Raw genomic sequence first — 16,474 nt, forward strand, 5'->3', positions numbered from 1 at the left:
AAATAGAGAAAACAATAACAATGAGAACAGGCAAAATTCTCATGTGGAACAAAGAGATGGCAGACCAATTAACCACATATATTGCTTCTATCATCACAAAACACAGGTAACATCCCATGTTGGGGAACACATGGTCCAATGAGAGCAGAACTGAAGGAAATGAGCAGTTGTGGGGAAGTGGTGTTGGGGAAACTGATGGGATTAAAAGTTTACAAATCCCTGTGCTGGTAATCCACACCCCAAACTATGGTCCGAGGTCATGCAATTGGCAAATCTTGGGCTGATCATGGCAGAACTGTTTAATGGTAAGGTCCTAGGGAGTGTTGCTGAACAAAGTGACCTTGGAGTGCAGGTTCATAGCTCCTTGAAAGTAGAGTCACAGATAGATAGGATAATGAAGAAGGTGTTTTGTATGCTTTCCTCCATCGGTCAGAGTATTGAGTACAGGAGTTGGGAGGTCATGTTGCAGCTGTACAGGACATTGGTTAGGTCACTTTTGGAATATTACATGCAATTCTGGTCTCCTTCCTATCAGAAGAATGTATGAACCTTGAAAGGGTTCAGAAAAGATTTACAAGGATGATGCCAGGGTTGAGGGATTTGAGCTATAGGGAGAAGTTAAACATGCTGCCGGTTTTCCATGGAGAGTCAGATGCGGAGGGTTGATCTTATAAAGGTTTATAAAATGATGAGGTGCACGGATAGAATAAATAGACAAAGTCTTCTCCCTGGGGTGGGGTAGTTGATAACTCTAGAACATAGGTTTAGGGTGAGAGGGGAAAGATTTAAAGGAGATGTAAGCGGCAACTTTTTCACGCAGAGAGTGGTAAGTGTATGGAATGAGCTGCTGGAGGAAGTGGAGGAGGCTAGTGCAATTGCAACATTTAAAAGGCATCTGGATGGGTATGTGAACAGGAAGGGTTTGGAGGGATATTGGCTGGGTGCTGGCTCAAGTTATCCCTCCTCCTGCATTGAATTTCAAATCCATCTTCATCATGTCTTTCCTCCACTCTTGGCGTTCTCTTTTCTCCTGTCTACAAACTGAAAATAACATCAACACATCAATGCTCTCCTGGTCACTGCGATCTTGGAAGTATCCAGTTTCTGTTCCAGCTCCACAAATGATCAGATTCATTCACCTCAAATTCACAGTCCGCCTTCGTGTCATTCTAGATCTCTCTCTCTCTCTCTCCCACTCCCTTTTCCTGTTTTGAGGCCACACAAACCAAGCTCAGGGCCAGGTCTCTCAGAGTGAAATGAGGAAATTCTAGTTGAATGACACCAACTGTCACTTCTCTCCCGGAAATGACAGCTGATTGTGCCCTCACCAAGATGGCCGCCCGCGCTCCCCACCCCAAGTCAACATGCGCCTTATCCTTACAAAGATGGCGCCCTGTTACCCGGGCAACACGAGAGCTCCTTCGGCGGTGAAGTGGGCCTGGGGAGGTTTTATTCGCGGCCTCAGGCCTCCCCCTCGGAGTTTATAAACTCCCCAGTCTCCCTCCTCCCGCGGTTTCCAATCCTACCCTGTCTCACTGTCTCCTCTCCCCGGGATGTTTCTGAAACCTGGTCCTGTTCTGAAGGAGGATCCCCGGACCCGAAACACCTCCTCACATTTCTCCCGACAGGCGCTGCCGGACCTGTTCAGCTTTTCCAGCGGTTTCTGTTCTTGTTCCTTCAGCCGCCGGCGCCATTCCTCTCCCGCACTCAGTAACTTTACCTCACCGCACGCATGCGCACTGCCAGGGGCCCATAGAGAGGTTTCTCGATCGCATGGGATCGTGGGAAATGAAGGCGCCATTAATGTCGTGAAATCCAGTATCCCATATGCCTTCTTAACTGTCCTATTCACGTGTTAATGAAGTTAATGAAGAAGGGCTCATACCCGAAACGTCGATTCTCCTGCTCCTTCGATGTTGCCTGACCTGCTGCGCTTTTCCAGCAACACATTTTCAGCTCTGATCTCCAGCATCTGCAGTCCTCACTTTCTCCTGCTTAATGAAGTACACGTCAGGGGTAAATCATTCATCGATTTTAGATTTATACATTGAGTGGAACACTACAGGTGTTTAACTCTAAACTCTAGTTCCAATTCAGTGTCAGTATAATCGCTTTTTATCTGCTCTAAAATAAGCACCGAATCAATGCACTCCATCTGACCCTTCTTAACGTTGATTTTCTTTAGTTTGCAGATTCCAACACTCTGTTTCAATAATTTATTAAAATCTACTTCTGGTACGTGTGCGTCACTGGCTGGCCAGCATTTGGTTCTCTTTGAGAATGTGGTGGTGAGCTGCCTTCTTGAACCGTTGCAGTCCACATCCTGTACGGTGACCCACAACGTCTTGAGGGAAGGAATTCCAGGATTTGGACCAGTGACACGGAAGGAACATTTCCAAGTGAAGATGGTGAGTGGCTTGGAGGGGTACTTGCAAGAGGTTGTGTTCCCATGTATCTGTTTTCCTGGTCCTTCTAGATGGAAGTGGTTGTTAGTTTGAAAGGCAATTTGTAAGTTGCTTTGGTAAATTTTTGCAGTGCATCTTGTAGATACCACACACTACTGCTTCTGAACAGTGGATATGTACCAATCAAGCTGGCAACATTGACCTGGATGATATGAAGCGTTTCAAATACGGTTGAAGCTGCAACCCCATCCAAGCTAGTGGGGAGTATTCCATTACACTGCTGACTTGTGGCTTGTAGAATTGGAACAGGGTTTGGAGAGTCAGGAGGTGAGTTACTCACTACAGTATTTCTGGCCTCTGGCCTCTGACCTGCTCTTGGAGCCACTGTGTATATATGGTTCATCTAGTTGAGTTTCTGTTCAATGGTTAACCCCAAGGATGTTGATCGTGGGGTATTTAGTGACAGTAACACTGTTGATATCACAGGTCAGTGGTCAAATTATCTCTTTTGGGGATGAGTCATTCTGTGACATTTGCATGGCATTCATGTTACTTGCCACTCATCAGCCCATTGGATATGGTTAAGATCTTGAAGCATTTCAAACTGAACTGCTTCAGTTTGTGAGGAGTTGTTTATAGTGCTGAACATCTGCAATTATTGCGACATCTCCACTTCTGAACTTATGATGGAGGAAGGTCATTGATGAAGATGGTTTGACCTATGAACTCCTGCAGAGTTGTCCTGAAGTCGAGATGACTGACCTCCACAAACCATAGCCATCTTTCCATGTGCTAGGTATGACTTAACAATTAAGACATATAAAACTAATTGAAGGAATAGGTATGAGACAACCTTCTTCAGGGTGTCTCCAGTGCAGGTTTTTCTGTTCTCGAAACAATCTGATAAATGTTGACATTCATCAACCTTTTGATCTTGGCAGTTTCCTTTCTCTCCAACATTTGTTTCATGTTAGCAAATTGAATTCTTCTGCATTTTTCAGGAAAATGTTTTACAGAAGGTAACATTCTTAACATCTGTGTAATATTCCGTGGGAAAACTGTCTATAGTCCACCAGTTGGAGAAAGTTTCTCTGAAAAGGTTTGTCAAATGCCCTGCTTCCACAAGACCCAGTGTTCCCAAAGTTGAAGTACTTTTAACAGCCCCTTTATATTTTCCAGAACTCCCATGATAGGAGACATGTGCCACTTGTACCCACCACAAATCTCCTGAAACTGGGTGCGCTACAAAAGTCCAGCAGGAAGATTATCAGTAAAATGGTCTGGTTTCAATCACAGAGTTATAGACATCTAGAGACACACTGCACGGAAACAGATCCTTTGGTTCAACTCATCCATGCTGACCAGATGTCCCAAGCTGACCCAGTCCCAAGTTCCAGCCTTTGGCCCATATCCCTCCCAGATGCCTTTTAAATATTGTAATTGTACCCAGCTCCACCACTTCCCTGGCAGCTTGTTCCACACACACACACACACACACCACCCTCTGCATAAAAAAATTGTCCTTGAGGTCACTTATTCCCTTCTTGCTACCACAGCACCTCCTCTCTGTTACCCACCACCCTCAGCATCCCCTGTCCATCCACAGCGCCTCCTGTCCATTCCCATCCTGCTACCCGCAGTGCCCATGTCCATTTCCCTCTCCCCACCCTCTGCCCACCCATCCATCCTCTCTCTCTCTCCCCTCACCCTCCATTCTCCATCTCTCTGTTCCCTGTCTATTCTCTCTCTCCACCAATTTTCTGCTGCCCATTCTTCCACCACCCCCACCCTCTCCTTGCCACTCATTCTCTTTCTCCACCCACCCTCTTTCCCCGTCCATTCTCTGACTCTCCTCACATTCCGCACCCCACACCATTCTCTCTTCTGCCCCCCCACCAACACTCTACCCCCCCCAACACTCTACCCCCCCCAACACTCTACCCCCCCCAACACTCTACCCCCCCAACACTCTACCCCCCCAACACTCTACCCCCCCAACACTCTACCCCCCCAATACTCTACCCCCCCAACACTCTACCCCCCCAACACTCTACCCCCCCAACACTCTACCCCCCACACTCTACCCCCCCAACACTCTACCCCCCCAACACTCTACCCCCCCAACACTCTACCCCCCAACACTCTACCCCCCCAACACTCTACCCACCCCCCAACACTCTACCAACCCAACACTCTACCCCCCCAACACTCTATCCCACCCAACACTCTACCCCCCCAACACTCTACCCCCCCAACACTCTACCCCCCCAACACTCTACCCCCCCAACACTCTACCCCCCCCAACACTCTACCCCCCCCAACACTCTATCCCCCCCAACACTCTATCCCCCCCAACACTCTACCCCCACATTCTCCCTCTCAGACCATTCCCCCCATTCTCTGGGTCCCCCATGCTCAGCCCCGCAGGCCTTTCTCTCCCCCCAAGTCCTTCTCCTCTCCCTCACCCTCTGCTCCCCCGTCCATTCTCTTTCTCTGTTCTTCACAGCTCCACCCAGCCCCGTCCATTCTCTCTCTAGTCTCCCCAGCCACCGTCCATTCTCTTTCTGTTCTCCCCAGCCCCACCCTCTAGCCCCCATCAATGAGAGGAGGGAATCTGGTTGGTGGTTGGGAGGAGGAGGAGCTAGAAAGATAGGGAGCTTATTTGAAATTGAGTTCCCCAATGTTGAGTCCTCCCTACTCTACGCAGCCCGGGCGGAAGATGGGATGTTGTTCCTCCAATTTGCAGTTTGATTCATTGTGGTAAGGGAGGAGGCCAAAGATGGTTATGTCAGAAAGGGAGTGGGAAGGGGAATTAAAATGGCTGGTGACTGAGAGGTCCAGTCAGCCTCTGCGGGCCCAGGTACGAAGCTCGGTGAACTGTTCCCCAAGTCTCCCCGATGTGGAGAAGTCCACAATTGGCAAACACATGGCAAATGCAGTACCACAATGTAAAATTATAGCCTCTGCTGTGAAAAAAAAAGCAGAAAGGAGATGTATTGTTTAAATGGTGATGTATTGCGATGTGGAGCAAGTGAGGATTGCAGATGCTGGAGATCAGAGTCGAAAAGTGTGGCACTGGAAAAGCACAGCAGGTCAGGCAGCATCCAAGGAGTAGGAGAGTTGACGTTTTGGGCATGAGCCCTTCATCAGGAATGATGTGTGAATGTACAAAGGGGCTCAGTGTCATTCCACACCAGTCAGTACCAGTTGTCAGACAGGTGCAGCAAGCAATCAGCAAGGCAAGTGCTTTGTTAACAAGAGGAATTGAGTTCAGAAGTGGGGATGTCTTCGTGCAGTTAGGAGGTCATTGAATGTATTCAAGGCTGAGTTCGTCTGATATTTGAACAACAAAGAAGTGGATGTTTCCAGGGGAAGGCAAGGAAATGATTTTAGAACAGTTTCAGTCCAACTAGTCCATGCTGACTATGTTTTCAAACTAAATTAGTCCCAACTGCCTGTGTTTGGCCCATATCCCTCCAAACATTTCCTATTCATGTACTTGTCCAAATTTCTTTGAAACGTTGTTACGGTACCTGCATCCTTCCTCTGGACATTTATTCCACACACAAACCACGGTTTTTTTTTTTAAAATCTGGTGCCCCTCATGTCTTTTTAAAATCTTTCTCCACTCACCGCCAAACTTTGCTCCCTAATCTTGAAACCACCCTGGAGAAAGGAGACCCGCCGTTCACTCATCTATATCCTTCATGATTTTATAAACCTCGCAGCCTGCTGTGCTCCAGTGAAAAAGTCCCAGCCTATCCACTTAGGTGGAGTTAGATTCATATCCAGTTATGATCTGTTCGATGCTGGTGCAGGCTCGAAAGACCAAATGGCTGACTTCTGTTCCCAGTTTTCTGACTGTGTCCAGGACAGCAAGAGACTATAAGACATAGGAGCAGAAAGTAGGCCATTCAGCCCATCAAGTCTGCTCATACCATTCAATTGTGACTCATAGGTTTCTCAATCCCATTCTCTTGCTTTCTCTCCATAACCCTCGATCCCCTTGGTACTCAAGAACATATGTCTCAGTCTTAAATGTACTCAGTGACCTAGCCTCTGCAACCTTCTGTGGCAATGAATTCCATAGATTCATCACTATCTGGCTGAAGTGTTTTATGTTTATCTATGTTCTAAAAGGCCTTCTCTTTACTCTGAGGCTGTGTCCTCGGGTCCGAGTCTCTCCGACCAACAGAAACATCTTCCCAAAGTCCACTATGTCCAGGCCATTCAGTATTCTGTGTGTTTCAATTAGATCTCTCCTGAGTGTGGGCCTGTTAGTCAGCATGAAGCAGACCCTTCAGGATGAGGTACAACATGGATTAGGTTCGGCAAATGGAAAGAGAGTATGTGGGATGGAGATTTTCAGCTTCTAGGGAATAAGAGAGGAAAGAGAGTTCATTATAAATTAGAATTGTTCAGGTGGGCCAAGGAGTGGCAGATGGAGTTTTATTTATAAAAATGAGAGGTGTTGCATTTTGCAGCTGTATAAGACATTGTTCAGGCCACTTTTGGAATACTGTGTTCAGTTCTGGTCTCCCTGCTATAGCAAAGAGGTTGTGAAACTTTGGAAGTGGTTGGAGAATATTTACAAGGCTGTTGCCATGCTTGTGACCTACAGTGAGAGGCTGAAGAGGCCAGGGATATTTTCCTTGGAGAATTGGAGGCTATGGGGGTGATCTTATAGATGTTTATGAGGGGCATGGATAGGGTAAATACCCAAGCACTTTTTCCCAGGGTAGGGGAGTCCAAAACTAGAGGGCATATGTTTGAGGTGAGAGGGGAATGATTTAAAAGGGACGTGACCGGCAAGGTTTTCATGCAGAGGATGGTGCAAGTGTGTAACAAACTACCAGATAATGACAACATTTAAAAGGCATCTGGATAGGTACATGAATAGGAAGGATTTAGAGGGATATGGGCCAAATGCGACTAGGTTAATTTAGGATATTTGGTTGGCATGACAAGCTGGGCCGAAGGGTCTGTTTCCATGCTTTATAACTCTAATCAGCTTTGCTGAAAGCAGAAGAGTCAGAGCACTTTCAGAGCAGCTTTCAAAGATGTTTTGCCCTTACTGGGAGCAATAGACAATAGGTGCAGGAGTAGGCCATTCTGCCCTTCAAGCCTGCACCACCATTCAATATGATCATGGCTGATCATCCTTAATCAGTATCCTGTTCCTGCCTTATCTCCATAAACCTTGATTCCACTATCCTTGAGAGCTCTATCCAACTCTTTCTTAAATGAATCCAGAGACTGGGCCTCCACTGCCCTCTGGGGCAGAGCATTCCACACAGCCACCACTCTCTGGGTGAAGAAGTTTCTCCTCATCTCTGTCCTAAATGGTCTAACCCGTATTTTTAAGCTGTGTCCTCTGGTTCGGCACTCACCCATCAGCAGAAACATGTTTCCTGCCTCCACAGTGTCCAATCCTTTAATAATCTTATATGTCTCAATCAGATCCCCTCTCAGTCTTCTAAACTCAAGGGTATACAAGCCCAGTCGCTCCAGTCTTTCAGCGTAAGGTAGTCCCGCCATTCCAGGAATTGACCTCGTGAACATACGCAGCACTCCCTCAATAGCCAGAATGTCTTTCCTCAAATTTGGAGACCAGAACTGCACACAATACTCCAGGTATGGTCTCACCAGGGCCCTGTACAGCTGCAGAAGAACCTCTTTGCTTCTATACTCAATCCCTCTTGTTATGAAGGCCAGCATGCTATTAGCCTTTTTCACGACCTGCTGTACCTGCGTGCTTACCTTCATTGACTGGTGTACAAGAACACCCAGATCTCTTTGTACTGCCCCTTTACCTAAATTGATTCCATTTAAGTAGTAATATGCCTTCCTGTTCTTGCCACCAAAGTGGATAACCATACCTTTATCCACATTAAACTGCATCTGCCATGCATCTGACCACTCACCTCACCTGTTCCGGTCACCTGTAATCTCCTAACATCCTCCTCACATTTCACCCTGCCACCCAGCTTAGTATCATCAGCAAATTTGCTAATGTTATTACTAATACCATCTTCTATATCATTAATATATATTGTAAAAAGCTGCGGTCCCAGCACTGATCCCTGCGGTACCCCACTGGTCACTGCCTGCCATTCCAAAATGGAGCTGTTTATTACTACTCTTTGTTTCCTATCAGCCAACCAACTTTCAATCCAAGTTAGTACTTTGCCCCCAATACCATGCGCCCTAATTTTGCTCACTAACCTCCTATGTAGGACTTTATCAAAAGCTTTTTGAAAGTCCAGGTACACTTCATCGACTGGATGTCCCTCGTCCATCTTCAGAGGTACATCCTCAAAGAAATTCCAGATTATTAGTCAAGCATGATTTCCCCTTCATAAATCCATGCTGACTCTGACCTATCCTGTTACTACTATCCAGATGTGTCGTAATTTCATCCTTTATAATAGACTCCAGCATCTTTTCCACCACTGAGATCAGACTAACTGGTCTATAATTTACTGCTTTCTCTCTCCCACCTTTCTTAAAAAGTGGTACAACATTAGCCACCCTCCAATCCGCAGGAACTGATCCCGAGTCTATCGAACTCTGGAAAATAATCACCAACGCATCCACGATTTCTCGAGCCACCTCCTTCAGTACCCTGGGATGTGGACCATCAGGCCCCGGGAACTTATCGACCTTCAGACCTAACAGTCTCTCCAACACCAAATTATGGCAGATATAAAATCCCTTAAGTTCAGGTCCTTCAGCCACTGTTACCTCAGGGAGACAGTTTGTGTCTTCCCCAGTGAACACAGATCTGAAGTACCAATTCAATTCTTCTGCCATTTTTTTGTTCCCCGTAATATATTCCCCTGTTTCTGTCTTCAAGGGCCCAATTTTAGTCTTAACCATTTTTTTGCCTTTCACATATCTAAAAAAGCTTTTACTATCCTCTTTTATGTTTTTGGCCAGTTTACCTTCGTACCTCATTTTTTCTCTGTGTATTTCCTTCTTAGTTATCCTCTGTTGTTCTTTAAAAGCTTCCCAGTCCTCCATTTTCCCACTTATCTTTGCTATATTATACTTTTTCTCTTTTAACTTTATATGTTTCTTAACTTCCCTCGTCAGCCATGGCCACCTATGCCTCCTCCTAGGATCTGTCTTCCTTTTTGGAATGAACTGATCCTGCATCTTCTGCATTATACACAGACATATCTGCCATTGTTCCTCCACTGTCATCCCTGCTAAGGTATTGCACCATTGAACTTTGGCCAGCTCCTCCCTCATAGCTCCATAGTTCCCTGTATTCAACAGAAATATTGTCACTTCCGATTGTACCCTCTCCTTCTCAAATTGCAGATTGAAGCTTATTGTATTATGGTCACTACTTCCCAATGGCTCCTTCACTTCGAGGTCCCTGATCAATTCTGGTTCATTGCACAGAACAAGTTACAGTGAAATCTTTAATTTGTGGGACAGCAACTGAGTGAATGAGTATATCCAGAATTTTAGTGGAAAGTGGGAATTCATTGCACTGTGGGGATGAAGTGCTTTAAGGTTTACCGGCAGTAAGTACAGGTGTGCTGAGTGAATGGTTAGGTGGGTTCTTGTTTTAAACTGCTCATTTCTTTCAGCCTCCAGCATTGTATTTCCACTGCTGTACATCAGAAGAAGTGAATCAGTCACTGTTATCATTAGAAACCTTACGGTTTTCAATACCTCATTGTTTCCTGAGCATTTTAAAGTTTACTGACAGCAGCGGGGTTTGGGCCGTATTCACTGGAAACGATTAAGCAAACAGATAACACGCATACGAGAGGGCAGGGTGGGACTTGTCTTTTGATTTGGTGGAAGGTGGGAGGTTCTGTGCGCTGTGATCCGGGGCAAACACGACTGCAGTAAATCATTCAATCTCTACAGTGTGGAAGTAGGCCATTCAACCCCTCTGAAGAGCATGCCATCCCGACCCACGCCCACCAGCTCCCTGCCCTGTCTCGTAGTTCCTGCTGGGGGATGAGACTCGGCCATAAAATTAGGGGGATCAGAGCTGGAAGCATCTCCAGCCCTCACTTTCTCCTCATAAAATTAGGGGGAGTAGACTTAAGGTAGAGATGAGGAGGAGCTGTTTTTCCCGGAGAGTAGTCAATTAGATTGAATTAGATTACCTACAGTGTGGAAACAGGCCCTTCGGCCCAACAAGTCCACACCGACCCGCCGAAGCGTAACCCACCCAGACCCATTCTCCTACATTTACCCCTTACCTAACACTACGGGCAATTTAGCGTGGCCAATTCACCTAACCTGCACATTTTTGGATTGTGGGAGGAAACGGGAGCACCCGGAGGAAACCTACACAGACACGGGGAGAATGTGCAAACTCCACACAGTCAGTCGCCTGAGGCGGGAATTGAACCCGGGTCTCTGACGCTGTGAGGCTGCAGTGCTAACCACTGTGCCACCGTGCCGCCCACTAATCTGTGAAGGGTGAGGGTGGATTGGCCATGCTAAATTGCCCCACATGGTCCAGGGATGTGCAGATTAGGGTGGATTCGCCATGTTAAATTACCCATAGTGCCCAGGTATGTGCAGGTGAGGTCTATTCGGGGGTAAATATCGGGCAGGAGGGGGAGGGGAAGGGGAATGGATGTGGGTGGGTTACCCTTCGGAGGGTCGGTGTGGTCTCATTGGGCCGGTGACCTGCTTCGACATTGTGCGGATTCTCTGAAGGGAAAGGATTTTTGCAAACTGCGCAGGGCAGTGCTGGCCGTCAATCCGGAGCAGGCGCAGTGCGGAGCCGCCGTTCGCCACGCCCCTTCATCTCGTCACGCCCCGTCTCGCACGCCGTCACTCGACACTTGCTCCTCCCACTGTCCCGGCCGCGCTCCGCCTCTGTACCCGCCTCTCGCTCCACCCCTGACCCCGATCATCACTCCGCCCCCTCCCCGCTGCTCGCCCCTCCCCTTCCTGTCTCTCCCTCCGCCGCCTCGACCCATCGATGACGTCACAACACGGAAGTGGCTCTGCTCGGTTCAGAGTAAAACCCTTTCGCTGGGCAACTCTTCAATCTAAGAGGGAGAAAATCAGTTCACTGGTAGCAACTGGAGTGACTCCAGGGAAGGCGCAGACTCTGCAAACTCAGGTAAGTGTCTTAATTGTCCGGGTGAGGAGGGACGGAAGGATAGGGTGGGGCTGTTTCCCCAGCCCGCGCCAGATTCTTAGGGGTAACCTTATAGACTTTTATAAAATCATAAGGAGCATGGATAGGGTCTTTTCCTTGGGGTGGTGGAGTCCAGAACTAGAGGGTGATTGGTTTAGGGTGAGGGCGGCGGGGGAGGGGGCGTGGAGATTTAAAAGAGACCTAAGGAGGCAACTATTTCACGAGGTTTGGGCGGGTGTGAATGTGTGTACGGAATGACCTGCCAGAGAAAGTAGTGGAGGCTGGGACAATCACACATTTAAAAGGCATTTGGACGGGTGTATCAATACGAACGGTTCAGAGGGACAGGGAGCACGTGCTGGCAAATGTGACTAGATTAATTTAGGCTATCTGGTCAGCTCGGAAGAGTTTGACTGAAGTGCCTGTTTCTGTGTGTATATGACTCTGGCTTTCCACTAACGTTTGCCACGTCTGTATGTTCAGTTTCTCTCTCTGGTGTCTGTGTTAATACCTGGGTGTCACATTATGCTCCCCTTCCCGGGGACATTAACCATCTCTTGAGGTTGTTCCTCAAGAAGGTGCATTGCAGGTTCATCCTGAATTGGCACACTTTATTTTGTTTTCCAAATCAGACCTGCTCACTCTCAGCATTATGCCAATGACGTGAAAGATATTAACTTTCAGGTGGAGTTTCAGAGAGATAAGTCTTGACGTTTTTGCTTTTCTGCTCCTATAAGATCCTGAATCAGCACCTTCAGGAGAATTAGTTAAAGTGGAGTGAGAACAGAAGGGGAGAGAGAAAATGGGATGGCACTTTCAATTTTGTGGAATAATAAAAGAAAAGAGTGTTCTCCAGAAAGCAGAATTGCTTGTTCTGAATTTCTCCCCTGGACTGACAGTGATGACTTTTATATTCTCTTTTTACAGCGTTTGAAGATCTGAAGACAGAAGTTTCAAAATCAACTGTAACGTCAACTCTCCTGCTCCTCGGATGCTACTTGATGTGCTGTGAATTTTCAAGTGCCGTGCTTTTTGACAGTGACTCTCCAGAGTCAGCAGTCCTCACTTTGGTGTCAATGTCTGACGGTCACTCAATCCATCAGGACCACAACGATTTTTGACTGCGATTCTGTGAGAAGGAGCAAAGCTTTTTGGTTCCTGTTCGAGTACATTTCCAGTATCAGTGGGACTGGATGAGAGACCTACTGTTGCAGTGCACTGAGTTTGGAGCGTGTAACAGCCTGTTAAGAGGAAATCACGGTGCGAAGGGGCTCTACATGCGTTTGTGTGCGGCTGAAGCTTCGGCCATGGAAAAACCTGAGGAATCCCGCCCTGTGGAGAAACCATGGAAGTGTGGTGACTGCGGGAAAGGCTTCTATGTCCCATCTGCCCTGGAAACTCATCTGCGCAGTCACACCAGAGAGAGGCCCTTCAGCTGCCCTGAGTGTGGGAAGGGCTTTACCCAGGCCTCTGCCCTGCGGACTCACCAGCGGGTCCACACAGGGGAGAGGCCGTTCCCGTGTCCCGAGTGCGGGAAAGCCTTCAGCAATTCCTTCAACCTCCAGACACACAGGCGACTCCACACTGGTGAGAGGCCGTTTTCTTGCTCCGAGTGCAAGAAGGCATTCAGACATTCCTCTGACCTGCTGACCCACTGGCGGGTCCACACGGGGGAGAGGGCCTACAGCTGCCCCGAGTGTGGGAAGGCCTTCAGGAATTCCTCCCATCCGCTGACTCACCAGCGGGTCCACACGGGGGAGAGGCCATTTACCTGCCCCAAGTGCGGGAAGAGATTTAGTCAGGTGAGCAACTTGTGGAAGCACCAACGTCTCCACACTGGGGAGAAGCCCTTCAGCTGCCCCGAGTGCAGGAAGGCCTTCAGCAGTTCCACCACTCTGCTGACCCACCGGCGGATCCATATGGGGGAGAGGCCATTCCCCTGCACAGAGTGCGGGAAGGCCTTCAGTAATTCCTCCATCCTGCTGAGACACGAGAGGGTTCACACAGGAGAGTGGCCCTTCAGCTGCCCTGAGTGCAGGAAGGGGTTCAGCGATTCCTCCAATCTCCAGACCCACCAGCGGATCCACACTGGGGAGAAGCCCTTCGGCTGCACAGAGTGTGGGAAGGCCTTCACCCGCTCCTCCCACCTGCGGAGGCACCAACGAGTTCACGTGCCATTGCAGGATGATTGAAGGAGCAACAACCGAGTGCCATTCGGGACTGGACTATCAACCCAGTTCCGGGGACTCCTGAGTTTGAATCCAGCCGCAGCAGATCACGGAATTGGAATTCGGTCAGAAATCTGGAGTTCAGAATCTGATGATGAAGCCGTTTTTAGGGTGGGGTGAAATTGCTGAGTGAGGCAATACTTCCTCCAGGTTACGGCTGTACCAAGGATCCAATTACAAAGGACAACTTGGTGATGACCAATAGTAAAGAAAGTGAGGTAGGATGGGGGGGGGGGGGGGGGTTGAGAAGTATGCGCGCTTTGACCTTGAGCTGTTGAAAAAGCAGCTACTTTTTCTACACTTTTTTGCTGGGGGGATCTGAAGCTGTAACAAAGTTGGGTCGCAATAAAGATTACCTGAACTTACTGCGGGCTCAGACTCTCATTGAAAGCTTTGAGCTCCAAGAGGTTTTTTGTTTTAAAGCTGTTCATTTCTTTCAGCCTCCTGCACTAAGTTTTCAATGTTGTGTATCGGGTGGAGCAGTGAATGGGTAGCTAGTATCATTAGATATTGTAAATTTTTCAGGAGTGCAGGTACTGTGTTGTTTCACTGGCATTGTAAAGTTTACTGGCAGCACTGGGAGGTATGGGCTGTGTTCACTAGAAATGATGTGGCGGTGCCAGTATTGGACTGGGGTAGATAAAATTAAAAATCAAAAAAGACCAGGTTATAGTCCAACAGATTTATTCGGAAGCACGAGCTTTCGGAGCGCCGCTCCTTCCACAGGTAGCTGTGGAGCAGGATCATAAGACACAAATCTTATCGGAAAATTCATAGTGTCATGCAACTGATGCCTTTTAGAATGGGTTGCAGGTTTCAGTTCATTAATATGTAAATCCAAGAACAACATCTAAGTCATGTTCTTGAGATGACTTATGGTTTTATATTTTTTTTAAAAAGTGACATCTCAGCTCACACAATACATCAAAGTTGTGAGGTTCGAGTCTGTCAGTATCCCAATCTTGAATCAGACTAGTTCTGTTTTTAAAGTAGGAATATATAAAATATTACATGGATTGACTGCCTGTAGATTGTGCGCTTTGTGAGCAAAATTGAAAGTATCTGCAAATATAATTCTGCCAATACAAATTCACTCCATAGAGTTGTGTGTGTGCGCATGTGAGTTTGTGTGTGAGAGTGCATGTAAGAGTGTGTGCATGCTTGGTAAAGTGTGAGTGTGATGGAGTATAAGTCTGTGAGTGTGTGAGCATGTGTGCGGATATGAGAGAGGTATGAATAAAAGCAAGGGATTGCATTTTACTAAAACGAGGAAGGACAGGACTTGTATAGTTAAAACGGAGACCTGGGAGGGTTCAGATACATAGTTATGCAACCTGCAAAGAACTGGTAGACTGGATGGTTAAGAAGGCATTTAGCACCATTGCCACCCAGACCCACCCCCTTACTTCATATTTCTCATAGCTCATCCACCCTACCTTGCATATCCTGAACAATAAGGGTAATTTAGCATGGCCAATCCAGCCTAACCTACACCCTAATCTAAAAACTACCTTCACAAGAATGTAATTTAAATGCACAACATTTCTAAGAAAAATGTCCGTCTGACTCAACCCTGGGACCCAGACAGAATTCACACCTATTGTTAGAAAAGCTGTGCATTTGAATGACTTTCTTGAGAAGGTAATTAAAAACAAGTTCTGGAATTAACATGCCAAAGAGCAGAAACCCATTCTAAAAGATGAAAGATTTAATCTAAAATTGTTTAATATATCACATCTCCATGACACTGGACTCCTTTGGCTATAAATGCCATGATCATGATCTCATTCTCCACAACCAACCTGATAAGAGCAGTGCTCCAAACGTTAGTGTTTCCAAATAAATCTGTTGGTTTATAACCTGGTGTTATGAGATTTTTAACTTTGTCCAAGGAAATACGTGTTGTGGGACTGGTAACAGTTGTTATTTTGTGATCTGTTCCTCCTGAAATTTCTCCTCTGCGCAGGCACGAGTGAACAGTCTGTTTTTGTGCTTTGTGCGAGATCAGGCTAGCAGCTTTTAAATCCTTTAAAAGAAAACTGTAGGTTAGCAATCGTATTTCAAGAATGGTACTTCCAGCTCTGGTAGTCCTGTTGGGTCACCAGAGAGAGAGGGAGAGAAGATGTCACATCTAAAAAGCAAACGGAAAAGTTGTTTTGTTTGTTCCGTCAGTTGAGTTGGTTCTGCACTCCGATGAGACTGGATACTGATTTTAATGGATCAGAATTGAACCCGACAATGGAACCCCTTAAATTTCAAGAACGTTGAAAGGGCAAATCAAACTGTAACCTTGAAGAGATATGCTTCCATTTCTAACCTTGGGTGATCCAAATGAGACATTTTTACTGATCACTCCATTTCAGAGTGCTGCTCTTTCATCAGCTGGTCGTGGACAGTAAGGTCATGATCACAGAATTTATAGCCAAAGGAGTCCACGGTCATGGAGATGTCCTTCACTAAACAATTTTAGATTAAATCTTTCATATTTTAGAATGGGCTTCTGTTCTTTGGTATGTTAATCCCAGAACTTGTTTCAAATTACCTTCAAGAATGTCATTTAAATGCAGAGCTTTTCGAACAACAATGTCAGTCTGACTCGATATTGGGACACACACAGAATTCACACCTATTGTTAGAAAAGCTCTACGTTTAAATGACATTCTGAAATGACTGATCTTTAACATTGAGAATAGTTACATTGATATATTCAGAAACAT

General features: G+C 46.7%; 2 protein-coding genes across 4 annotated transcripts in view; one reads left to right on the top strand and one right to left on the bottom strand.

Moving 5' to 3' along the window:
* The window catches only part of LOC122545194 (uncharacterized), a 785,061-nt gene that overhangs the window by 534,136 nt on the left and 234,451 nt on the right, over nucleotides 1-16,474 (bottom strand). The window lies entirely within an intron of this gene.
* LOC148144892 (uncharacterized) lies at nucleotides 1,619-13,980 on the top strand. 2 transcript variants are annotated; one of them, XM_087975144.1, is made up of 3 exons: nucleotides 1,619-2,016; nucleotides 2,186-2,408; nucleotides 12,457-13,980. In XM_087975144.1, the coding sequence occupies exon 3, from the start codon at nucleotides 12,723-12,725 to the stop codon at nucleotides 13,719-13,721; it is 999 nt and encodes a 332-aa protein (XP_087831270.1). In that variant the 5' UTR covers nucleotides 1,619-2,016; nucleotides 2,186-2,408; nucleotides 12,457-12,722; the 3' UTR covers nucleotides 13,722-13,980. The 2 variants fall into 2 exon arrangements, with proteins under 2 accessions (XP_087831270.1, XP_087831269.1); XM_087975143.1 differs by lacking the exons at nucleotides 1,619-2,016; nucleotides 2,186-2,408 and adding an exon at nucleotides 11,391-11,511.

Source organism: Chiloscyllium plagiosum, unplaced genomic scaffold (genome assembly GCF_037043375.1).
Source record: "Chiloscyllium plagiosum isolate Xiang-an unplaced genomic scaffold, Cpla_swu_hap1 HiC_scaffold_27, whole genome shotgun sequence".
NCBI lineage: Eukaryota > Metazoa > Chordata > Chondrichthyes > Orectolobiformes > Hemiscylliidae > Chiloscyllium > Chiloscyllium plagiosum.